General features: G+C 37.0%; 1 protein-coding gene across 1 annotated transcript; it reads left to right on the top strand.

Annotated features, from left to right (window-relative positions):
• Positions 1-1455: 1455 nt before the first annotated feature.
• Positions 1456-25496, top strand: LOC100377595 (putative inactive peptidyl-prolyl cis-trans isomerase-like 6). The gene is made up of 7 exons (XM_006824315.3): positions 1456-1550; positions 2045-2329; positions 7877-7939; positions 9326-9476; positions 9804-9860; positions 10600-10735; positions 24978-25496. Exons 1-7 carry the CDS (start codon positions 1467-1469, stop codon positions 25087-25089), a joined length of 888 nt encoding a protein of 295 aa, XP_006824378.1. The 5' UTR covers positions 1456-1466; the 3' UTR covers positions 25090-25496.
• The last annotated feature ends 2460 nt before the right edge of the window (positions 25497-27956 follow it).

A 27956-nucleotide genomic window follows, 5' to 3' on the forward strand; every position in this document is an offset into this window, starting at 1 on the left:
ACAGTAGTCTTCCATTGTCTGTCGTCGACCCCCGCCACCACGCACTCCATCATCGCCCCGATGGCGGACTTCTTGTCGGGTTTCAGTCAGTTTCACTTTTGATCGTGATTAATTCGATATAAATGCAGTTCTTTACCGGAAATCGCCAGTCCGTTTTCTTTTAGTTTAAAAATGACCTACAGTAGGGTCGGCATGGTTAGTCAGTCGCCGGTACGTTCGCCTCCCACTCATAGGCGGTTGTACCGGTTGCCGCTGATTAACTAAGCAGACCCTACTTTAGGTAATTTTTTATTATCCAAGAAACGTCCCTAGCAACAAAGAGACAAAACGAACCACACAAATGCTCAGAAATATGATCGTGGTGCGAGTTGGTCTGGTGTGAGTTAGCATTGGTGCGAGTTGGTCTGGTGTGAGTTGGTATGGTGCCAGTTAGTTTTGGTGCGAGTTGGATCGAAATCCGCTGTCGCATCGTCCTTCGCTGCGCGTCAGTCAATACTGCCGCTGTACTGTCTTCGTGCATACTTTGAGGTATCTTCTTACTAACCAAGTAGTATTTTACAGTGCCACTAGCATAGCCATTAACTATTTGGGAGGGAGTTAGATAGTAATGGTACACAACTTGTGTGAAATGCTTCTTCCATTGTACAACTCTGGGCTATAAAGTGACAATTATAACCTGTGCTTGTTAATGTACTTTCACACTTTTGTTTCTGTATAGATTTTGTATTTTTGAAATAGTAAAACAGTCTGATCATTTATGCAATGCAAAAATGCAGTATACCTTGCCACAAGTGTTGACCTTTTGTAGTGTGTAGTAAATTTTTTCATAAATTTGCATATTTAAATTTTGGTAGGTGCATCATGATAGACTTTTATGAATATTCATGATCTAACTTGAAAGAAAAATTGTTTGAACGGTTATGATACAAGTGTTCAGACAGTTAGTGTGTGATTCTGATTGGTTGATTGAGAACACTAGTTGGGTTAAAGTATTGAAAACGTTGGCTAAACTGTGTTCAAACCATGTATTCGTAGTTAAGTACCTACCCTACCCCCCTACTCTTTGAGGGATTTGCTTGGGATGGCTATTATACAAAAGACAATTGTAGGACAAGTTTGGCTTTTACAGAATTCACAACATCAAGGAGTTTTTGGCTGATACTCTGTCCAAGGTGATTCTAAAGCCAAAAGCCTTGAGGGGGGGTTCTAGCTTCCTTCATGTTGAAATTGACCCTTCATTTTTTATTTCATTATTATTATTATTATTATTATTATTATTATTATTATTATTATTATTATTATTATTATTATTATTATTATTATTGTTTATTATATTTTTTAGTTTAGTCGGCATTGTAAATGTACCCGCTGACTATTAAAGCAAACCGAGCTTCATGAAAAAACGAAAGCATTATTTATAGTTATTATTGGTGGCGCGGTTTGTTACTATAGGCAACTGAAACAAAATGGCGTCACAACCACGACTGCAACTTCTTGTCGTAGGTTTACTGGGAGACGAGACTTTCCAACAAGCAAAGTGTTGTGCAGAGGTAAGAATGAGTTTGCTCATAGTTTTGTGTTGTATAACATTGTTTATCTCTTTGTTTTTACGTCGCGTTATAAAGAACGAGCTACCTGCCGTCCTCTATTGATTTTCAGCAACAGTCGAATGACAACAAATCACTGCAGTAGAACAAAGCGTAACTGTGGCATGCTAATAACTATTTTTAACACGAACTAATGTACGGAGTTCTATATTAGTAACACCGCAATATCATTGGAATCTCGGGAAAGTTTAAGAATTTCGGCCGAGCGTCTTTCGTCATGTTGATCAATGAGTACATGTATCATGGAAATTGTATTTTTTATAGTCAAGCAACTATGCGCTAGAAGAAAATGTCTAACAAAAATTCAAATTTTCAATCGCACCTATCATTTGAGAGTCTAGGGCTTCTTTATATAAAGGAGATGTTCAAATAAAGATTTGTAAAAATTTGAAGATCTCTCATGCATGATTTGATTTGATTTTTTTATCAACTGACAGGGTCTTTATCAGAAGTATCCAGAAAAGTTTGATACACCCAAGGCAACAGGTCTGCTGGAATTTGACTGGGAGCTTTACATAGATAATAAGAGACATGAGTTGAAAGGGGAAACATGGCAGTTCCAAGATAAGGTCACTTGTTATCTGAATGGTCAGCTGATTGGTGGAGCTGATGAGTTCACAAAATGGGCTTCAGACGAGTGGTCATATGAAGACTTCAGACCACCAGCTTTGTACTTGGCATTAGCAGAAGAAGCATATAAAAAGTATTTAGTGAATACTGGTGTAAGTGCAGTCATGTTTTAACCTCATTTCTCACCCACACAGTTGCATGGAGCCAAGTAACTACAATCAACTAAGCTCCATGGAAAAACGAAAGCATCCCTACACCACTTGCTTTGGGACTAGGTGTACAGTTGATTACAGTTACTGGGCTCCTTTTTGATGCACTATCAAAATCAATGAGCCAGTTGCCAAATTTTGCAAGAACCTGTGTTATGCATGAAATCAAATGTGAAAAAACAGGACAAATAAAGGTCATGGCATTGTAGTGGCATCAAAACATCATGTGGGATTCAACAAACATGAAAGTATTTTAGGGGTATATTTTCTTGTTTAATAACATGCTGTGCATATTTGATGAAGTAAGGGTATCATAATGGAGGTATGTATGGGGGTCTAAAAACTAACTCTGCGACGCGATTGTGCGACTCGCCGAATGTTGATTATTGCACTCTGCGTCAGGATCGCAGTGTCACTCTGCGAAGAGCACGAATCCCATTGGTTGATTGGTCGAAAAGCGCGAATCTCAATGGTCGATCCATTTAAGGGTACACAGCATGCCTTACAGAAATGTTCAGTTTTAAATGGTTATTTCGTCGACTGCTTGCGAACTACGGTAAACAAGTATTTACCGACGACATGCCGCACGGTTCGGTGATCAGCAAGTATTTAACATTGATTTATTAACATATATAACATCCCCCGGAGGGGATGAAAGGGGTTACAAAACACATGCACGTTGGTGTTGGCTGCATTATTAACGTGTAACATCAGGGAGCTGGTAAATTAACGTCATCTTGAAGTTGTAAGGCTTCGTCCGCAACTATGCTCATTAGCCCAGACAGCAGCTTTAAAGCGAGTAGAGTGCGAAGTACGTTTCACACGATGTTACGTTCTTTTTTTGTCATTAGCAAGTATAATTTGTTATGACTATATTCATCACTATATTCCCAAATAAAGTGTGTAGCAGGTCAAACTGTTTCTAGGCAATCAATATCGTTTTATTAAGAACATTAAAAGAGAAAAAACGTAAAGCTGTGTGAATGGATTGCAACTACTGCTGAAGATAGAAAACTAAAACGGCAGTGTCAATGGAAAATTAGATGGGTGCACGCTCTCTGCATAAACGGAAACGATGGCTTTGTTTATTTGGCCGATGTCGACAAGCAACAGATTTCCTGTACTGTTACTACAAGTAAAATGCGATAAATATTTCATGCCATATTCAGTTTACCTCTCAAAAATGGCTAGTTACTAGTTTTTTGGAAAACCATGTTGTTTATTCGCTGAAATCAATTCCAACAGATCGTACTTCGACATCGATAATTTACTTCCGCATTGCGTTATCGGAAAGTCTTCGGGAATTTCCAAAGAATTGCGTCAGTCAAAACACAACATTCTGATTAATTAATAACCAACTTGACCCATTAGGTCAAAGGACGCTGCTGTAGGTCAAATCTGCAAATGCATCATGGCGGAAAGTGATTTTCATCGAGAGTTTGTGTACGATCCAACAACTTCGTCAGTGGAAATAATATGACAATTTTGATTTTGACTGTGTTCCAACTGACTCAAATGTTTTTAATTCCGTAAATTATGGTGGTACGTAATTAATATTGTAATAAAATGTGCGTATTTTTTGTGATCATTTCTGTTTCTTCATTGTGAAAATCAATGACGACGCAACTAATTTAGTAATTTGATTTTCCCTCAAAGACGTAATCTGTCACTTGATGAATCAGAATTTTCATTTGCACTCTTTTTCGATGGGGGTGCTCGGGTAAGCGCCCACCCCTAAAAAATCGTGATTTTCTGAGTTGAGGCCCCTGGGCGCTAACACGGTCGAGTACGGTACTTATAATTACATTCATACCACAAACCAACGCCGTTTTTGTTTACTTTTCACAACTGTTACAAAGTATTTCATTTCTGGTGGTTAAAATACCAGCTAATCGATCGTAGACCACAAGTTTTGAGTCCGTTTATGATCTAAACGAAGGCAGACGATTGCAAACAACTGCTGTCATGGCAAAACGTTGCACATCGTGAATGATTTTTTTTCACTGCATGCAAATTATTTTCTTTGATGAACTCAACAAAGTCAAAGCAGACCACAGTTCCTCCACAAGGAGGAACTGTGAGCAGACGTACAACATTCGTTGCAGAATGCGTGAAAAGATATTCGCGTTCCACTCGCTTGAAGCTGCCGCCTATGCTAATGAGCATAGTCGTCGGGACAAAGCCTGACAACTCCAAGATGGCGATAACGTTACACCGTAAATTTATTTATTTTTATATATTTATTAACACTCAACATCCCCCCAGAGGGGATGAAAAGGGTTACAAATCAGATATTAGTAAAAGAAATAGGCAGTCAAAACCAGCATGCACGTTACACGATTTAACTTTTCTAACCAGCGGTGTGATGTGTCTAATCATCGTAAACCAAGTGTCATTTGTTTGGTCCCACAATTTGTCTTCCATGTGCTTGCTCATCACCGAACAGTGCGGCATGTCGCCGGTACATAGTGTTAACACACTTTTTTTACCGTAACATTTTTGACTCGCGTGTGCGAAGCACAAAAAGGGAGTCTTTGCAGTTAGTGTGTCTGTCTGTGTGTGTGTCTGTTCCACTGGTATCTCAAGAACCATACACTGATTTTTGATGAAACTTGGTGCATAGATGCTCTGGGCCAATGCACAGATTTGATTAGGTTTTGGTAAAAATCAATGCATATTAATTATCTAATTTGCATGATAATTAGCTGTTTTTTAGCTGTTCCATGATTGTTTCACTGATATCTAAAGAACCACTCATTGGATTTTGATGAAACTTGGCACATAGATGCTCTGAACTAATGCGCAGATTTGATTAGTTTTGGGTAAAAATCTGTGCAATATTAATAACCTAATTTGCATAATGATTAATCAATATTTGGCTTTCCAATGATATCTCAAGTACTAATCACATTTCAATAAAACTTGGTACATAGATATCATAAGACACTGCACAGACCTGATAGTTTGTAGGGTAATATCAATACATATTAATTACCTAATTTGCATAATTAATTAATTTTCAGCTTTTGATGTTTCAAGTAGTAAGCATTATATTTCAATGAAACCTGGTACATAGATACTCAAAGACTATGCAGAAACCTGATTAGTTTTGGGGTAATATTTGTGCATATTAATCACCTTATTAGCATAATTAGTTAATTTTCAGCTTTTCGCCTGATAACTCAAGTACTGATCATCATATTTCAATGAGACTTGCTACATAGATCCTCTAGGACTATGCAGAGACCTGATTAGTTTTAGGGTAAATAATTGTGGATATTAATTACCTAATTCGCATAATTAGTTATTTTTTTCCATGAATGTTCCACTGATATATATAAAGAACCACTAATTGGATTTTATTAAAACTTTTATAGAGTATTCATCATCACATTTCAATGAACCTAGGACTATGCACAATCTGATTAAAAAAAAAAAAGCCCAAACTAGGATCTTATTTTAATCAGATTGGGACTATGCAGAGACCCAATTAGATTTTGGTAAATATTTATACTTATTAATCACCTAATTAAAATAATTAATTAACACTGATATCTCAATTACTGATTATCACATTTGAATAAAATTTGGTACATAAATGCTCTAGAACAATAGACAGGCCCGATTAATTTTGGTTGAAATTTGTTCATATTAATTCTCTAATAATAATTCATAGTTTTTTTGTTCTAATCACATTTCAATGAAACTTGGTACATAGATATTACATTACACAGGCCTTATTAGTTTTACACTCAAATCTGTTCATATCAGTTACCTGATTTACATAATTAGTTTTCAGCTATTCATCAATATTTCAAGTACAAATAATTTTTAATTAATTTTTAATGCGTCTTCAATACTCTCAGCACACAGGAGTTCTTTCTAAGCTTTCTTTGATTACCATTTAAAATTTAATTTTTTATAAGGCATGCGGTAAACATCGACCATTGGGATTCACGCTGTTAGACCAACCAACAAATAGAAATAGTGCTCTTTGCAGGGTGACACTGCGATCCTGCCGCAGAGTGCAATAATCGACATTCAGCGAGTCACACAATCGCGTTGCAGAGTTAGTTTCTAGACCCCCATACATACATGCTTAATGCCAACAACTGTCGAGTATATTCTGATAGTTGATTGTTTTGATAAACACAGGTTACACAGTGCAGATTATACTTTGAAAATTACATGACTGATCATGCACCATGCATTGAAACAATATGTTGTATAATAATAACAATAACTTTATTGCCTCTGTGCAAAGAGATTTACATTGGATAATTAAGTACAGCAAAAAAAAGTTTTAAAACAAGATATATGTATAAATATTACAAAAAAAAGAAGAAAAAAAGAACGTAACTAGTATTTAAATGTTAAATACATTTTTGTGTCGTGTAAATATTGTTGGCAAGTTCTATAATTATGCCAGAATCTTTGCTTGAGAGTATATATGTGAACTGAATATATGAAAGGTTTTGATAAAATGTTAAAAAGTTTTTACTGTTCTTTCAGCAGCTCAAATCTGTCCATTAATTAACTTCTATATGTAGCAGTGTCTCATCCAGGATCTTCGCTATGAAATTCTGTATTCAGAATCTTCCCTCCCATGATTTTAGTTGACAGCAGGATTCACATTTGGGGCCTGCTTCTAAACATGGTATACTGTGTGTTTTACCATGGCTTGCATAATTCAAAACATGCTCTTGACGAATTAGAACAATGTGTTGGAGCAATTGAAATGCTGGTATATTATGATGGTTAATTTACACTACAAGTATTATTCCACAAAATGCGAATTATGCATTACAATGTATCCATTTTGTCAAATGTGACTCACAATCAAAACAAGAAGCTTAGACATGATTTGTCTCCTCTTCCTGATAAATGGGGTGTGTAAACAATGCGGGTTTCGTCTATCAGGGGTTGTTATGGGTGGATGGTTCGTCAGGTTGAATATACGGGAAGTGGTTGTAACGGGGAATGGGTAACTCGCAAGGCAGTGAGTGGTACACTAGGATCGCTGGACACTTATACGCACCATTCAGTCATAATGACACCAGTAATATAGTATAGCCGGATATTTATTACAACTACAATCGTCACCATACACCCCCGGTCCTCTTCTCACTTAATACGCTAGAACCCCCCATTTTTATAAACGACAGTGTTAATCGTTCAACCAATAGTCTAAATACTTTGCATGCGTTGTCATGACGGCATGTGGACTCCACCAGTGAGGGCGTCGCCCCATAGCATCGTCATGACAACATCAATGCAACTTGGTGACAGGTGCTAAGATCAAAATATATTTAATTAATATTACAAACTGGTAACTTAACCTATCTGTACTTTTTGTTGTATCTCTATTACAATATATATCAAGTTTTACTTTAAGTCAACTATATTTTTTATAAGTACTCAATTGTGTTGAGTTACCATATACATACACTGATGTTTATTAAATAATAAATATATTGTTTGTATTTGTAGCATACCTTTGTGTATTTTGATGTTACTATTGGTGAGGAACCAGCTGGAAGACTACTTTTTGAGGTATGATTGTTTTGAACAAAACTCTTCAGTTTTTAGGGTGAACTCCATAGCCAGCTAACAGGTTTATGCTTGTGCACAAGCTGTAAAACAATCTAAATAATATTAATAATAATGATAATTTATGAATTAGCAATGTCTAATTTTTGCTATCATTGTCAGTTGAAATTCAAAATGGAGGAAAGTTGATTCTTTACACTCCTGAAATGACCAGACTCATAAATTAAATGTGTTCTAGAAGACATAATTAAATTGACTCTACTCTCATTATGATGTAATAATTAAACATGGTTTTGTGATATTTACATCACATTTTCATTATTTGCATGTGTGGTCTTAGGTTCTGTATGAAATATAACATTGTTACAAAGTGTTTTAAGGTAGCGAGACTATTATTTGTGTTGAAAATTACGATTTTCACATTTATTTATTAAAATATTATATTATTGATAAAATGCACTATAAACTTTCATCTGATAAAGTCAACGCAACCTAGAATGTCATGTAAGTTGGTTAAAATGTAGATTTTCTGAAGGGAAGCAAGGCAGCTTCAGTAGTATTTTCCAAAATCAACAACACAGGTTTAATCTGTGTCTATAAGTTTCAAAGATTAACTCAAGACAAAGCAATGTTAGGATGTGTTATCAGTAGCTATCTGACACACAATGAGTGTTTCCAAACATTTGAGTGGTTTGTCTCCGCCTCCGTTTATTTCACAGATTAGTCATTTGCATATGAATGTGTCAGACACAAGGTGTCAGACCTTGATGTGAAAACAAATCGCTTGTGCTGATAAACAAGCTTGAAAATCTTTGCTGTGACTTCATCAACGATGTTTTTAAAAAAAAAATGGTCATTAGCAAAAAATAACGTATACTTATTGTCGTCGGATTAACACCAAATTTTCACAGCGTAAGGTTATAATGAGAGGAACCTGAATGTGTCCAGACAAACTATTTCATGGATTATTTACCAATGTGTTGTGGTTTGAGTTGGGGGCAATGCGACTAAAACAGAAATTGAAATTTAGGACACTACTTTTCAAAACGCGTTGCTTGAATAAAACTGATCAGACACATTCAATTTACCAGACTATTGAACAACTAGGAAAAGTGAAAAAAAAACTTATTATCACCAGCATAAATAAGTAATTATTTTTTTTACAAAAAATGTAATTTTTCACTTTTGATTTAGTAACTCATCGTAGAATGCAGATACGGGCATGGCAAACACACCTTTGAAAAGCTTGAAATCTGGGATTCCAAAAATATATACTTTCCTGGGTCTATTTGTAGTCGTTTGGTCACAATTAGAAGATGAAAACAAGTATGCAAATAATAGTCCAGCTACCTTAATGTATCAGCTATTATGTGATGTATTTTGTTACAGCTTTTTACAGACAAATGTCCCAAGACTTGTGAGAACTTCCGCGCACTGTGTACTGGTGAGAAAGGCAAATCTGAAGAATCATTGGTTGACTTGCATTATCAAAATTGCATGTTTCACAGAATAGTACCCAATGGATGGATACAAGGAGGAGGTATGATGTGTAACACACAGATCACATAGTGTAATACTGTTAACTGCTTTGTGAACATACTACCCGCTACATGTACTAAGGTCCAGTACGTGGGATGTGTTTGTGTTTTTTATAAAATTGTGGCCATAACAAATCAGTAACTTGCAGAAATTCAAACTGGTTTAACTGGATCAGTCTTGATCAGTTCAAAAAATCATGCTGGTCTTCAGATTTGAGTTGGGTTTCATCGAAAACTCTCCTTACCTACCCCTAACAAATAGAGAGGGTGAGGGACTCTGTTATTGTGTAAAGCAAAACTGACTACCGGGATAAATACAATTTTTACAGATATTGAAGCTGGAAGAGGAACAGGAGGCGACTCTATTTACGGACCAGTGTTTGAAGGTAAGAATACCTCCTTAATTTGTAGCAATCAGATAGACTCATCAAAATAAGTCAACACATTTGGAAATGTTGTTCAAATACTGGTACATTCAAAGGTGTGCTGGTCATATTTCATATCATGTTTTCCTTAGCTTATTTACTTCAATGGAAGCAAATTATTAATAAAGTTACATGTACTATATTTCCTGAACCCCAAAAATGTATTTCTAGTAGAACAAATTGGTATATTTCTAACATCCTATCAGGTAAGGTCTTGTATGAATGTCCAATAATTCCTTGTCACAGGAACAACAAACTGGGACATCATATTATAAATAATTTCTCTTCCTGCCAAAATAACAGACATAACCAAAAACAATATGCTGGTTTATTTTGTAAAAAGGAATAACAGTTTTGGTGCTGAATGGGTTAACCTACATGATGGCAACATGTGAGTGATCACAAGTCAATAAACCATACATGCAATGCTGTCTGCCATTTAGTGAATACATTTTAAATACTGTGGAATACTTTATTTTCGCTGGAATTAATTTTCGCTGAAAAGGCTTTTTGGGCGTTTTGTATGGAATTTATTTTCACTGATTTTGGATGAGTATTATGTGAAATATAGGAAAAAAAGTATATTCGCTAGCTTTTATTTTCACGGAATCATCCAGCGAAAATAGCGAAAATAAATTCCAAGCGAAAATAAAGTATTTTACAGTAACTAAAGTACTGTATATTTCTATTTTCTACCCAGATGAAAATTACTCAGTTGCACATAATAAGAGAGGCATTCTTGGTATGGCTAACAAAGGACGACACACTAACGGTTCTCAATTCTATATAACATTCAAACCAACCAAATGGATGGATACTAAATATGTAGCATTTGGGTGAGTAAAATAAGCTATGTGTATCTTTGAATATCTACTTAAAAATGTAATACTAGAAATGAAATGAGCATAAACCCAAACTGTATTGTGCAACACGGTGCTGAACACTGAATACGTATTATGGTGACAGTGAATGTGCCACTATTTTTTACAAGCATATTACTGTTTTATTTTCAAAAATTTATTTGTCACTATTATGCATAAATAAAATCAGAAGGAATAATTTATTAGCTCCAATGTTGACAAAGTTGACACAGCGTAGCTGTTCATATTACTGATTGTCCGTTGTCGTCAACTTTGCAATTTCAACTTCTTCTTCGAAACCGCAAGTCAGAATGTTTTCAAATTTGATATACAAGTACCTTCGATGGTTCTTTCTCAGAATTGTTCATTTCATGTCAAAATCTCAAATAATTTAGTTTTGACATTTTTTTTAAAAAGTGATATTTTTGACTTCTTGTCAAAAACCACAAGTCCAATTGCTTTGATATTACATATATAGGTACTACATGTGGACCTTTCTCAGATTTGTTCATTTCGTGATGATACCTTTAATTCTCTAATTTTGATGAATATTTTTGTCATTTTTGGTAAAAAGAGATATTTTCCGACTTCTTGTTGAAAACCACAAGTTCAATTGTTTTGATATTATACATATAGGTACTACACATGGACCTCTCTCAGATTTGTTCATTTTGTGATGATATCGTTAATTCTTTAATTTAATTCTCTTGTTGAAAACAGCAAGTCTGATTGCTTTGATACCATACATATTGTTCATTTTCTAACGATTTCTTCAGTTCTTTAATTGAAATGTGCATTGCTAACAGCGGAGCTATCTCAGCCGACAGGCTGCTTGTTTTTACTTTTTGACTCCCGTGTGCGAAGCACAAAAAGGGAGTCTTTGCAGTTAGTGCGTCTGTCTGTGTGTCTATTCCATCAATATCTCAAGAACCAATGTTCGAATTTCAATGAAACTTGGTATATAGCTTGTCTGGGGCAATGCGCAGATTTGAGTAGTTTTTGGTTGACATCCATGCATATTAATGAGCTCATCTGCATAATAATGTGTGAATTTTAAGCTATTTCAGTTATATCTCAAGAAGCATTAAAACGATTTTTATGTAACTTGGTAAGAATGTTACTAATAATTCGCTGCTGCAATTCATTGTTGTATTTTACATTTTAATTAAAATTTAGCATTTTTTATGTATTTTTTTATTATTTTTTTTTTTTAATTTTTTCTGCCCAATTGCATGAATACAACTAATAGGAATCGGTGAGTGGACTAATTTGCATAATGATGCGCATGCATATTCTGTTTTTTATGACCAGCAATTTATGATGATGTCAGCCATTTTGTTATTTCCAGTGTGTTGTACAAAAACGAAGCAAGCGCTCGGGAGATGAAATGTATCAGTTGATATTATGAAAAGGTCTAAGAAATCCATGTATGATTTTTTATTATCGTATAAGTAAATAAATAAATAAGTAATTGAACAAATGTATAACCTCATTGACTGTGAAACGAATTACTGTGCAAGCTAGTTTACATTCACGTGTGGTGTACAATTACATTCAAGCCACGGAACATTGAACCCTGTGTGAGCCCAGTCAAGAAAATAATGAATGTGAGATTCATCATCGCCAAAACCATGGCAGTGTTGAAGATATGAAGGTGGTTGGTAGGTTCGATTTCATGGTAAAATGTTGTGTAAATTCGTTGTACTTGTGAATCCTGATTTATCACCGTATTATTGAATGCGAGAACAAATATTGTGACCTCCAGCATCAATGTAGTTGTAGGAGATATTTGTATCGCTGACCAACATTGTATTGTACTTCTTTCCTTTATTTTCCTTTACACATTTGGAAACTTGCATGGTACACTTTCACTCCCACCTTCCCCAAATTACGAAGCTATCAAGTCGATTAGTAGGTATAAGATGTCTATGTGTGTTGATGACTACTGCGTTGTGTAAGGGCTTCTCGTACGTAAAATGGGGCACATTCCCAGTAAAAATATATTTTTTACACAGAGCTGACAAAATTCGCCTACATGTGTAAATATATGTTGGGATTTGGAGAAAAAAAACTCGTAAAACATACCGAATTTCCCGTGACAGCAGTGATCCATTTTGGTGCCGATTGTTGGTGGGCTGATCAGCATGTCGGATTATTTCTGAGAACGTTCTTTGTGTGGGAAATCACAAAATCATTAGCACTAAGTAAGCAGCTTTATTTTATTTTTGTGTCAGAGTACCCTGTACAAATGAAATGAATCAACATGTGATGATTACCAAAACAATTTGACAATCGGTGTCTCATTTGTTCACCGCCCCCTCAACACTGTGATTTGTTATGAGGGGTATTTTTTCCCGGCCCTTTTCGTCGAAAATTACGAATTCATTGGCTCTAATATATCCTAGTTTACTTTAGTTGTTTCATCCGAGTATTCTGTACATTGATTTTACCTAGCAAAGGAAACAATCGGTGCCTGGCTTTGTTATATTTACACTATTGCCACCACTTTATGTGGGCCCCCAGCGTGGGCCTTGTGTTTCACTATTTTTTTCATTAAGTCCGAAAACGGGGACTTATAATTCGGTCTCCGTCCGTCCGTGCGCCTGTGTGTCTGTGCGTCCGTGCGTCTGTCCGGAGTCATATCTCAGAGTCCCTTGGACCGATTCCGTTCATTCTTTGCATGTGCCTAGTACTTTATGTGGGACATATGCACATGCAGTGGTTTAGCGATTCGATTCAAAATGGCCGACTGGCAGCCATCTTGTTTTTTGAAAATGTTGTATTTTGGACATGCTTTGTCAGTTTTCATTCAAACTTGGTACATAGATTATATGTTAGGATACATGTCCATGATGATTTATTTCACAATTAGATCAAAGATGGTCAACTGGCAGGCATCTTGTTTTTTTTTTTATGCGGTATCTTGAACGTGCTCTGTCAGTTTTCATTCAAATTTGGCACATACATGTACTTTATACATGTTAGGATGCATATCCATGACAATTTGTTTCAAAATCTGGTCAAGGATGGCCGATTGACAGCCATCTGACTTTTTGGCCTTACTACTATATTTCCACAATTTATGTACCATTTTCATTCGTATTTGGCACATACATCATACATATCAGTGTGTTTCATAATCAGATCAAAGAATAACGGCTGTTTTTATTTTTGGCCATATTACTGCTACACGGAACACGTGTTTTGATGTGAATAAACAATCTGTTGTATACGTCACTTGGAACTCAAGTTTCAAGGACACGCTCGCGACAACCCCTCTGCTTTAATATGACGAGCACAAAGAGAACTTAATTTAACGGGGACTGTGTCATTTTCAATGACTTGTTGCTTGACGTGTTCATTTGTCATCAATTGCGTTTCAGTAGCTGTCACAGTCATATTCTGAGTCTTGCCGATAACAGTTTGGTTCAAATTGACGTAGATATCGTCGAGAAAACTCAAATTCACAACTAGAGCTAATTTGCATAACTATGTTTTTGTCCTTGGTCGTCATAGTGGACACCGCATACAACTAGGGAAATTCACTAGCATTAAATTGCGCTTGCTGTGATAGGCAAAAATGTATTTACACTAAAGTACGTTCAAGATCTGCGAGGTATGTGTGAGGCTCGAAATCAGTACTCTGCAAATTTCCAAAGGGGTAGCGGACATATTGATATGCAAATGAATAATCTTTGAAACAAACAGTGTCAGAGAAATAGCGCCCAATAACACAGGCTTTCAACGGTTAATTCTAAGGTCACGAAACCATGAAAACAAACATTATATTTGGGAGTAGCTGAATTAGGCATGGGGTTCTCCGAGCCTGCCTATTCACATAGTTCATACTCACCATAGACTCCGGTCAGTCAAAATGACTATTTTGAACTGTAGGCATTAATCAGCGATTCTGCCGGTGACGGAGAGATAGAATCTAGGTCAGGGGAAGCCCCATGTCCCCAATATTCTCTTTCCCTTACGTCACGAACCCACATGACCGAGGCCACATGGCAGCGCCATAGACGGCCGTACAATCACTCTGGTTCCTTTCTCTCTGCCTCAAGGACTTAGACCAATGCTACGGAAAGAGTGGGGTGGTTGGGGGGGGGCTATGGTGGTTATGAACTATGTGAATAGGCGGGTTTGGAGAACCCTCTGCCTAAATTCACTACGTTCAATTCACATAGTTCATACTCACCATAGACTCCGGTCAGTCAAAATGACTATTTTGAACTGTAGGCAGAGTCAGACGCCGATAGGTGGCGGGTTTTCTGAGCGAACAGTGAAAATGATGAAAGTCTTTTCCCAGTCCGGGATGAAAACGAACTATAATCAACTCCATACCTTAACTCCATGCCTGTGCTGTCCTCGAAGCAAAAAGCCAAAGTGCTGCTGTGGTGACAGGGTTCGGTGTGCCCTGAGAAAGCTAGACTCCAACTCGATTTCGGGGGTAATAAGCTTGAAGTAAGGACCGAAACAGTTCTGCATGAGGGCGTAGGTCGAAAAAAGTGAAACTTGGGAGCTTCCAGGAAGTGCTAGTGGTACAGACAATCTGTCCGCAAGAATGCCGAGACTGACTTATCGCCTATGTGCAGGGGCCTCTGTGGTCGTTCGGGCTGAGTCGGTAATCAAAGCCTGACCCGCTACGACGGGGCCTAACCTGAAGAGACCCTGCTCAATAGATTGGGTGTCTCTTAGGTAGTAGTTAGTGTATGCTCGCCATTTTGAGTTGTAGGCCGCGTTGGTGGAATCCCTGTTCACCCTGGCCAGGACATTGGCAGCCCGCTTAGATAGACCTTTCGTCTGCACGAGTTAACTGAGAGCCTCAATGCGTGTAAGTGGTACACTGCTGGGCCTGTTGGTAGTGCGCCGTCTGGTTGGGACAGCAAGTCCGGTAAGTCCAGAAGCACTACTGGTGTTTCGACTATCATTTCCAGCAGGAGCGGGAACCAGGCCTTGGTCGGCCAATTGGGCACCACCAGAGTTAATATGCAGGTGGGTTCTTCTCCAGTACCCGGTGAATTAGCGGGAAGGGAGAAAAGGCATACGCATCCATGTGGGACCACGGGATCGATAAGGTGTCCACAGCCCAGGCTCTTGGTGTTGGCAGGAGTGTTACGTACGTCGGGAGCTTGGCGTTCTGGGGTGCGACAAACAGGTCTATCTTTGGACCGTCTCACAGCCGAAACAGCCTGGAGGCTTCCCGCTGGGGTATCTGCCACTTCGTGTTCTGGAGATGGAGCCACCTCGAAAGGGCTTCTGCCAGACCATTCCTCACCCCTGGAAGGTGGTGTGCGGTTAGCTCCACATTGTATTCCAGGCACCAAAGGAGAATTTGCTCTTCAAGGACCGACAACGATGGGGAACGCGACCCCCCCCTCCTTGTTGATAGTAGGAGACCATCGCTGTGTTGTCTGTGCGGAGCAGAACTCTTGTGGTTTCGAACTTTGGGTAGAAAGCATAATAGTGCTGGGCGTACTGCTTTCAGCTCGAGCCAGTTGATATGGTGGTCCCGAACCCACTGCGGGGGCCATATTCCTTGGGCATGTTTGTCCAATAGATGCACTCCCCACCCTTGGAGGGAGGTGTCTGTTACCCGAGTCCTAGCTGTGACGAGTGGGTCAGAGACGACCACCAGGACAGGGTTTCCTTCGCTTGGTCCAGGATCAATACTCGCCTGTCTCGTTCCCGTAGGTGAGCTCGGTGTTCCAATAACAAGCGTTGGACCGGGACCCTTTGGACAGAGGTCATCATTCCGATGAGCCACATTAGTTCTTGGAGGGACACTGAGGGAACGGTGACTAGGCGTTCTGCTAGGTTGCTTGCAACGCGCTTGAGATGGGCGAATCAGGCCTACCTCGGTGTCGAACTACATGCCCAGAAACTGTTGAGTCGGGTCTGAATGGGACTTTTTCTGATTTACTAAAAAGCCCAACTAGTGGAGTAAATCCTGTGTTAGCCTTATTTGTCTGGCTAATAACCCCTTGTCTGGGTGACAACCAGTCGTCTAGGTACGGATTGATGTGTACCGACATTTGGTGGAGCAGCAGTACTACCTGTTTCATCACTCTGGTGAACACGTAGGGTGCTGTGCATAACCCGACAGGGGTGGTGGAAATGTCAGTGGTATTCTGTAACCGAGTGTCACCACCTGGAGCGTCCAGGGATCGGTTACTCGCTGTCTCCAAGCTGGAATGCACCGGCGTAATCTGCGTGTGACAGGGATCTGTGGCCATGGGTTCGGTGGTTGCAAGAGAGGGGGTTCTCTTCTTCCATGAGGTGAGCTTCCCCGGAGATCACTGGTGTTACTAAGTTGTAGCCTGGATCCCGGCGCCTGCGATCCCATCAGCGTAGAAGTGACCTGTAGTGGTTGCTTTAGGATCGAGGGTGGGGCAAAAGACACCCCAACGGCGTGGCTTACTGAGTCATTATGCATTGCGGACTCTGAGGGACCGCCCGAGGTACCCACTGTATCTGTCGTGAACGAATTGCCACCTCTCAGCTTAATCAAAGAAAGCTTAGAAAGAACTCCCATGTGCTGAGAGTATTGGAGACACATTAAATATAATTTGAAATTACTTAGCTGAAAACTAATTATGCAAATCAGAAAATTAACATGAACAGATTTGATTGTAAAACTAATGAGGTCTGCGCAATGTAACAAAAACTCTATGTACCAAGTTTAATTGAAATGTGATTAGAACCAAAAAATTATGAATTATTATGCAAATTGGGGAAATAATATGAACAGAGTTTTACCCCAAACTAATTAGGTTTGTACATTGTCCTAGAGCATCTTTGTACTAAGTTTCATTAAAATGGAAATTAGTACTTTAGATATTAGTGTGAAAGCTTAAAATTGGTTAATTATGCAAATTGGGTAATTATTATGTACAGATTTTAACCCACAATTATCCAGGTCTGTCTATTGTCCTACAGCATCCATGTATAAACATTCATTGATATGTGATGATTACCGGTAGTACCTGAGATATCAGTGTGAAAGTTGGAAATTGGTTAATTATGCAAATTAGGTGATTAATATGCACAAATATTTACCAAAAACTTATTGGGTCTCTGCATAATTTTAGATTCATTGAAATGTGATGATTAGTACTTTAGATATCAGTAGAAAAGCTGAAAATTAATTATGCAAATTAGGTAATTAATATGCACAGTTATTTACCCTGAAACTAATCAGGTCTCTGCATAGTCCTAAAGGATCTATGTACCAAGTTTCATTGAAATGCGATGGTTAGTACTTAGGATACCCGTGGAAAAGCTGAAAATTAACTAATTATGCAAATTAGGTGATTAATATGCACAAATATTTATCCGAAACAATCAATCTCTGTATAGTCCTTGAGTATGTAAGTACCAAGTTTCATTGAAATGTAATGCTCACTACTTATACCAAAAGCTGAAAATTAATTAATTATGCAAATTAGGTAATTACATGTACTGATATTACCATAAAAACTATCAGGTCTGTGCAGTGTCATATGACATCTATGTACCAAGTTTCATTGAAATGTGATGATTAGTACTTGAGATATCAGTGGAAAAACCGAAAATTGACTAATCATTATGCAAATTAGGTAATTAGTATCCACGGATTATTACCAAAAACTAATCAAAACCTAGCACTAGTTCAGAAAATCTATGTACCAAGTTTCATCAAAATCCAATGAGTGGTTGTTTAGATATCAGTGGAACAGTCATGGAACCACTAACAAATAGCTAATTATCATGCAAATTAGGTAATTAATATGCACGGATTTTTACCAAAAACTAATCAAATCTGCGCATATGTTCAGAGCATCTATGTACCAAGTTTCATCAAAATCCAATGAGTGGTTCTTTAGATATCAGTGGAACAGTCATAGGACAGCTAAAAATTAGCCAATTATCATGCAAATTAGGTAATTAACGAGCATGGATTTTAACCAAAACCTAATCAAAACCTAGCATTAGTTCAGAGCATCTATGTACCAAGTTTCATCAAAATCCAATGAGTGGTTCTTTAGATATCAGTGGAACAGTCATAGAACAGCTAAAAATTAGCTAATTATCATGCAAATTAGGTAATTAACGAGCATGGATTTTTACCAAAACCTAATCAAATTTGCGCATTGGCCCAGAGCATCTATGCACCAAGTTTCATCAAAAACCGATGTATGGTTCTTGAGATAGCAGTGGAACAGTCGGACACGCATACACACACACACACACCCACACACCCACACACACACATACATACAGACACACTAACTGCAAAGACTCCCATTTTGTGCAATGCATGTCTTGCCCCGACAGCTCTGCCCGAGAATGCAGCCTTGGCTACCAGCATCCCCATTGGTCTTTCATGTCCAAGGTCCCCGAGGAGACCCGGTGTCACTAGCTTGAGCCTCGGCCTCCCCCAAGTTAGCGGACGGGTCACGGCTGGGAATGGGGGTTCCCCGGAAGAGACTTATCTAGAATGTAAATGGTGCTTTCTATGTTTCTTCCTGCTTCCTGGCTGGTCTACCCGGCCTGCCAGGGACGCAATCTGCCCCGACAGACCTTCGACCAACTCCCTTATTTCAGAGGCAAAACCGGCCCCGTGCAAGAAAGGATGGTTCCACAACGGGACCCTGGGCGGGCCCCATAGGAGGAAAAACTCTAGGGGCACAGCCTCGCTGTTGCTGGTAAAGTCTGGTAACCCACTGCCTGAAAGAACAGACTGTGCAGATGCCCTCCGATCATCGGAGGGAGACCGAAATACGTTGGTTCCTCCACCATCGGGGCTTTTGCTTGGTATCCCGGTACGGGTACCGGTAGCTGAGCGCGAGTACTTCTCACTCATGCCAACGCACAACTCACCCATACCCAAGCTGGTTCCACCTGCCGTGTGACCTTTTCGCGAGCGAGTAACACGGTCAGTCTCGGCAATCTTTACAAACTGACGGAAAGAATCCTAGGCTTCAGAACCCCAGTGATTGCAAATATTCTCTGGGCAGACGCCCGAACCCGTACACAAGTAATACATCGGTAGCATTTAGCATGTGGGTTCCAGTCCTGCAAGTTATGTGTACAATGGTTGCAGACCTGCCTCAAAAACTGAGGGGGATAATACCGGTGGCGAGCTTCTGGCGTTGCCAGTGCATCTATCCATTTCTAAATACATTGTAAATAAAAGACGACATGCATGAGGGAAACGAAATACAGTTGTAAAAAGTGCCGCCATGAAACCAACAAGTGGTTACGTGGTGGCGCCGGATTTTAACTTCTTTGTTGTGGAAAAGAATACATAACCCACAAAGGAGAAAACGACACGAGGGTAAAAAGACAAGAAAAACTTATCTAAACAAAGTCATCAATCAGTGAGTATTATGACAAGCAAAACAAAACATCAAGACGCGGAGAAGAGGTCAGCACAAAACTAATAGGTCAAAAGACAAAGCTGTCTCGCACTACCTAGGAAAACTTGCGAATGTTCGAAGTACAGGTACCCATTGGACAACAGATACATGGAAGTTTAGCAAACTATCTCCCCGACCCAGTGCAATGTATCCGGTTAGAATCAAAGCTCACGTGTCCCTTATTTGAGGGACCAAATTCTGCCGTAAATTCGCCCTTGGATTAAAAAATAAAATGGGATTTAAGAAAATAAAATGGGACTTTTAAGGTGTATTTTGGCGTCATTTTTCGGACATTTCAATCAATCCTGCCGGCTAAAATAGAGTAAGTTTTACCGTAGTCATTGACGTCTGTCTATTCAAGAGTACACGTGTATGATTTTTATCGTGACTAGCGTGAGCGGGTAAGCTTCCTTTCGAGAATGAGCTGTTATCACTGTGAACAATGTTAAATTATTCTTCAGATGACCAGTTTATTTTTTAAAAACAACTAATTTTTTTATTTAAAAAAAATCATGCCTTTTTCGCATCAAAATCCAAGCCAAAATATCGTACTACAACATCAATCTCTTCCGCATTGCGTTCAATAACATTAACATATTTAAATAAGCTATGATAATTTGAACACGTTGGCATCATCCAGCTTTTTGATTGGTTAATTAGCGATTTGACCTATTTGACCTAAGAGAACATGGCGGATATCCTACAGCATCAAACGTTTATACGAGACCGGAATCGTTCGCTTACGATGAAACTAAGTTGACTTTTATTTGTATTTCATAACCATTCAACAAATTTATTTTGTGTACATTATTATAATCACTACTGAGTACAGTAATAATCAACAATTCAGAAACACAGCATGCCGAGATTTTTGTGTTCGTTTTTATTTGAAACTTCGTTTATTTAGAATATATTTTCGTTACCAATAAAATAAAAATCTCTCAGTCAATCAGAAACCCGGATTCATGCCTTCGAGGAAGGTCCCGTTTGAACGCTCACATCGTTTTTTTTTTCGTTTGGGGGAAAACTAAAACTGGTCGCAATTTTCGAATAAGAATGAGTCGGCAATTTTTAGTGGAGTCGAAAATTTGGAGGTAAATAAAACACCGAAACCCGGCAAATAAATAGGCGTTCGAATTTTTAGAGGGGTCGAAATTTTGGAGTTTTCACGGTACTAATTATTCCATTACAATGAAACTTAGTACAAAGATGCTCTAGGACAATGTACAAACCTAATTAGTTTGGGGTAAAAATCTGTTCATATTAATTCCCTAATAAGCATAATAATTCATAATTTTTTGGTTCTAATCACATTTCAATTAAACTTGGAGACAGATTTTCTGTTACATTGCGCAGACCTCATTAGTTTTACACTCAAATCTGGTCATATTAATTTTCTGATTTGCATAATTAGTTTTCAGCAAAGTAATTTCGAATTATATTTAATGTGTCTCCAATACTCTCAGCACATGGGAGTTCTTTCTAAGCTTTCTTTGATTATGATTGTTGTCGTTTGGATCGGACGATTTCTTTTGTTTTCAATTCGTTGTACGCCTAGAAACATGGCAACGTTGTTTTTGGTGAATTTATAGCATGTTCTGTTCCAATAAAGGATTTTGATATGCAAAACAATTCCTTACTGAAACATTTTGTCTGTACTCTCTAAAATTTGACAGTGCCACTAGCCCAGTGGACTTCCTGTTCAACACGTTGTTGAATGTTCGTGTCACTGTACGGGGCTCATACCACTAATTGAATTTCCATAGACGACAATGTTAACATATGACGAGATTGCTATATGAAAATGACGAAGAAAGTTGAAAATATGGCTCAAAAATGGGAAATCAACATGCCAGTAATCAACCATATGAAAAAAACTAACATGTTGGCCAGCTCAAACTCTTGCAAATCTCAGGTAAACAAGACACACCTACTGTATTTGGATTGCACCAAGAGAAATCACTGGAAAAACACCAAGATTAGAACATCCATTAACACACAGAATAAACCCACATGTACACAGTCGCTAAGTAGTAAACAAAAGACCACATGTTGGTCTCACCTCTGACCCAGGTGATTACGCCCTCAAACAGGGAGCACCTGAGAAAAATAATATTTAAAAAATTTCATTGGTTCTTGCTGGGCATTTAAATTGATTTAAGTTAATTGGTGGCATGAGACCTACGTAAAAACACACTCTCGAACTTGACAATTTTAAAGTTCAGACTATTAAGCAAATAGATGGAAATACCAGTTGTATAAATCATGAAGAATGATGATTCAATTGCTGACCGGGATAGCTGCATTTAGTGTTCTTTTCTATGCAATATAAAATTGTATCGATGCTGTGGGCGGCGAAGGGTGACGATTGTTTTGGTCGACTTTGACGAGCGGAGCTTATCATATGGGTGATTGTCCGTCGTCCATGTCAATGTTTTACTTTTTCGACTTCTTCTTGAAAACTATAAGCCTGAATGCTTTGATACTTGGGTAGACCTCTTTTAGATTATGATGATATATTCAATTCTTAAATTTCGATGAATATTTTTGTCATTTTTGGTAAAAAGTGAGATTTTCGACTTCTTGTTAAAAACCGCGTGTCCAATTGCTTTGATATTACATATATGTGTACTACATGTGGATCTCTCTCAGATTTGTTCATTTTGTAATGATATCTTCAATTCTCTAATTTTGGTGAATATTTTTGTCATTTTTGGTAAAAAGTGATATTTTCGACTTGTTAAAAATCGCAAGTCTGATTGCTTTGATATTACATATATAGGTACTACATGTGGTCCTCTCTCAGATTTGTTTATTTTATGATGATATCTTCAATTCTCTAATTTTGATGAATATTTTTGTAATTTTTGGTAAAAAGTGATATTTTCGACTTCTTGTCGAAAACCGCCAGTCCAATTGCTTTGATATTACATATATAGGTACTACATGCGTTCCTCTTTTAGATGTGTTTATTTCGTGATGATATCTTCAATTCTCTAAATTTAGTGAATATTTTTGTTAAAAAGTGATATTTTCGACTTCTTGTTGAAAACTGCCAGTCCAATTGCTTTTATATTACATATATAGTAATACATGTGGATCTCTCTCAGATTTGTTCATTTTGTAATGATATCTTTAATTCTCTAATTTTGGTGAATATTTTTGTAATTTTTGGTAAAAAGTGATATTTTCGACTTCTTGTCGAAAACCGCCAGTCCAATTGCTTTGATATTACATATATAGGTACTACATGCGTTCCTCTTTTAGATGTGTTTATTTCGTGATGATATCTTCAATTCTCTAAATTTAGTGAATATTTTTGTTAAAAAGTGATATTTTCGACTTCTTGTTGAAAACTGCCAGTCCAATTGCTTTTATATTACATATATAGTAATACATGTGGATCTCTCTCAGATTTGTTCATTTTGTAATGATATCTTTAATTCTCTAATTTTGGTGAATATTTTTGTCATTTTTGGTAAAAAGTGATATTTTCGACTTCTTGTTAAAAACCACAAGTCCAATTGCTTTGATATTACATATATAGGTACTACATGTTGACCACTTTCAGATTTGTTAATTCCGTGGTGATTCTCTAATTTTGATGATTATTTTTGTCATTTTTGGTGAAAACAGCAAGTCCCATTGCTTTGAAACTATACATATTGTTCATTTTCTAATGATATCTTCTGTTCTTTAATTGAAATGTGCATTGCTAACAGCAGAGCTATCTCAGCCGACTGGCTGCTTGTTTTGAATTCTTGTTAAAAACAGCAAGTCTACATATTGTTCATTTTCTAATGATATCTTCAGTTCTTTAATTGAAATGTGCATTGGTAACAGCGGAGCTATCTCAACCAACCCGCTGCTTGTTTTACTATTCTGATGTGTTCTGGGCTGTATATACCAGTCAGACACTCACAAGTAAGTAAGTACTAGTAAACAGTCTGGGATATAGTCAATACAAGCTGGTAAGCTGGTTGGCGATCCGCTCCGCTCAAAAAGCAAGCAACATGTTTTTAGCTGTTTCCATGATAGGACATGAACGTGAAGCCAATGTCAGTTTATAACTAAATGGTTATATAATTTTGATGATTATTTTTGTCATTTTTGGTGAAAACAGCAAGTCCCATTGCTTTGATACTATACATATATACGAAGTTCACAAAAACCATTCAGTCTTTAGAAGTCACTTAGTTTATTATTAAGACATATTCTGCTGTTACATTTATTATTTCCAATCGTTTTGCAATAGTATTTTCTAGAATGAAAATTTACAGTTCATTCAAAGTTGCATTGGGATTACGTTGATACAGTGTAACAATGTCGGCGCCAGTGATATCTTACCAGTGCGCAAAGTAGCCATTCCTGGTGAACAGTTATCCCAACTTTGGGGTCAAATTTCTCGGTAATGAAAAAAGATATCAAAAATTGAAATAGCAACTTTGTGCCCACACTCAAGCTGAGTAGAAAGATTTACTTCATTTAGTATTTCGAACTTTCCAGATTGCGTAAAAACAGAGAATTTCCCAAATTGGCTGCTCCAATACTTCTGAGATTTGCTGTAAGGCCAAAAAAAAAAAAAACTTGTGTTGTCCTCAAGTTGGTAAATAAATACAATCTATGTGAAGTATTTTACGGTATATGCTATAAGCCTGTGCATGGCTGAAATCTCCACCTTCTGCACAAAGACTGCTACATGTATATTCATTGCATATGTGTGTATGATTTACATGCATGTTATGTACATTAATTGTTTGTTTGTTTACACATGTGTGTACACCACCCTTTAAAATTGTTTTATTCTTCTTTTTTAGGCAACTCATAGAAGGCACAGATTTGTTGAAGAAACTTGAAGACCAGATCACATACAATGAAAGACCGAAGAAGGAATGTCGAGTTGCTGAGTGTGATGTTTTTACTCCTTAATGAACAACATGTCCAATACAAAAAAAGATAAAACTTGCAGCTAAGCATTTGAACTCTGTTAATTTATGTAAATATCAATAACATGGCTTTCTTTTTAAAAAATTTAAAGTTGTACTTTCCCTATAATATTTTTATATATTATGCTATGATTTTTTATTCTTGTTAATTTTCGAGTGATTCCATATATCGGTATACTATAAGAATACATGTACAGAGTATTTGACTTAAAAACATATTATTGACTTATATAACAGTCAGATTTTTATCATTAATTCATTGGCTTATAATCTCTACAGATGTACTATTTTATAATCACCCTTTCTCTAGCTATTATAACAAAATGCTTTGATGTTCTTTAATTCATGTTATAGTTTGAGTTGTGATATTAAAGAGATGAATACATGGAATGTGTGCTTGTGTTCATTAATGTTCTTGACTAATTGTAGGAATATAGAATAATTAAGTTCCTTAAAGTTGCATTCCCAATTTAACAGCTCCTTACCCATAACTACATCATCAAATATTGAAAGTGTGTATGGGTCATTACAAATTATCTGCGGAATATGAATTAGGTAGTAGATTTGTAGACACAGGGTTTTTTCTCTAAGATCAGTTACATTGTAGAAACATATGTTGGTCTAAGGGATAAGTCCCTACAGTCATCTAACAATGAAATGAGTGGAAAAGTGAGAACAGAATATTTACTTATAATATGTTTTTTTGCTAAAACCATTTAACCCACTTATAAATATACCTTGTTCTCGGAGAATGCAAACTAAATAAGACATTGATAATGGTACCTCCCATAAACCTGAATTTGCAGGGACATCATATATGTCGTGCATCTTTATACAGAATGTACTGTGATGGTGGGAACTCCACATTCAACAATGTTTGATAGAAAGCTGCCTAAGAAGTAGTGAAAGTTGGGTGGAAATTTAAAGCAAATAGCAAGTACATGTAGTAAAAGGTGAAAAGTCTCAATTTGTCTAGGTGGATAATTGCATGAAAATTAATGGTAGATGGCTGGGGAAGTTGTAAGGCAACTGACTATATCATAAATTCTATATATATTTTTGTGATTTTCAGTAAAAAAATAATTTTTGATAAACAATTAAATATTTTTGATGAAACCAAGCCTAATACTTAAAGGTTAGCACATGTCCATTTTATCTTGGTACTGGAAACTCTGCTTATCAGTATACAGGGTAACAGAAATATAGCTGGCATCACTATAGCAGGAAAGGAGGTCAAGGAATTCGCGAATGATATGACATGTTTTTTATCCAATAACAAATCAGTTGACAATTTAATGCAGGTGTTGAAAAAGTTCCATGACAGTAGTGGGTTAAAAATTAACAGGGATAAAACTGAGGCAGTCTGGTTGGGAAAATGGAAAAACAAAAAGGAAGAAAAGTTTTGGGTCAAATGGCCCACCTCGCCTGTCAAAATTGTGGGAGTACATTTTTCGTAGGACAGAAAAGAAATGCAAAGGATAAACATTGAAAAAGTATTCAATAATTTGAGGAAAGTTTTAAATCGGTGGAAAAGAAGAAAACTGTCAATACTTGGAAAAAATTATCAACACGTTTGAATTATCCCAGTTTACTTATATACTGGCAAATACGTATGTTAAAAATAGTGTTTAAAAGAGGTCCACAAAATAGTATATAATTTAATATGGGAAGAAGTTGATCGTATTGCAAGGTGATAGGCCCCATGATAGGTGGGGTGGGCAAATAGGGATATACGAATGGTAGTTTTGTGAAAGAAAAATTAAACAAACTAGGGGGAGATATAGCTATTAAAATGTAACTATTCCACAAGACTGCTTCCAGTGAAATTTTCGGCATTCATGACAGATTGTTTAAATACATGAGCAGAAAACAAAAGTAGCAAGATGGATCAGATTCCCTGGAACAACAAATCAATTTTGATAGGGGGAAAATAAATATTTTACCAAAACATGGATTAATCATGAATTAGATTTATCTTGGATTTGTATATTGATGGTATACTGAAACAGTGGAATGAATACAAAGAGAAGGGCCTATCACTTATTGATAAACTGAAACATTGTCAAGTACTAAAAAATAGGGAAACAACTAACAATATAAAAAACTAGCAAATTTTGTTAGAAGACTTGACCAAAAATATGCTTAAAACAGAACTCATCTACAAAATGCTCTTTGGAGATAAAATTTAATCTGGAAATTGAATGGAAGAAAATGTATAAAATGATTATAAGGTTATCAATTGATACAGAACGCTTCCCTGAATACCAATGTACTTTCTGTAATGAATATAGTGAAACATATGAACACTTTTTTATGACATGTAAATTCCTCTGGCATGATGTTATCAAGGAACTGGGAAGACCACTGAAAATCATAGAGGTATCTGGTAAACTTTGTGTGATACAAAGGGACCTGGAGTATGATTGGCCGGTCAACTTTGTTTGCTCACTGGTCTGAAACCACATATACCGTATTTATCCGGGTATAAGCCCAGGGCCCTGAACATGGAAAATTGCCAAAAAGAATGTATTGCTTATAATGTGACAAATAAACCAGAAATAATAAAAATCGACAGTGAGGAATCATTTGAATTAGGATTTTTCCGCCGACAAACACGTCCAATACATGTGAACTCAAAATGAATTAAAATGTCAGGGGTTAAACTGCGTAAAATGATTTCCGGTCTCGACAAATTACGAATCAACCGTCATACAAGATCAATAATAATTTACAAATTTACACAGTAAAAATTATAAAAATTCATAGCTGTTTGAAAGAACTTCTCAGATCTTTATTTGTACGTTCATTGCCATCTTCGTCAAACTCAAAACCCTCAAATGTCCAAGTCGG

Source organism: Saccoglossus kowalevskii, chromosome 11, assembly GCF_978046115.1.
Source record: "Saccoglossus kowalevskii chromosome 11, keSacKowa6.1, whole genome shotgun sequence".
In the NCBI taxonomy this organism is placed as follows: Eukaryota; Metazoa; Hemichordata; class Enteropneusta; family Harrimaniidae; genus Saccoglossus; species Saccoglossus kowalevskii.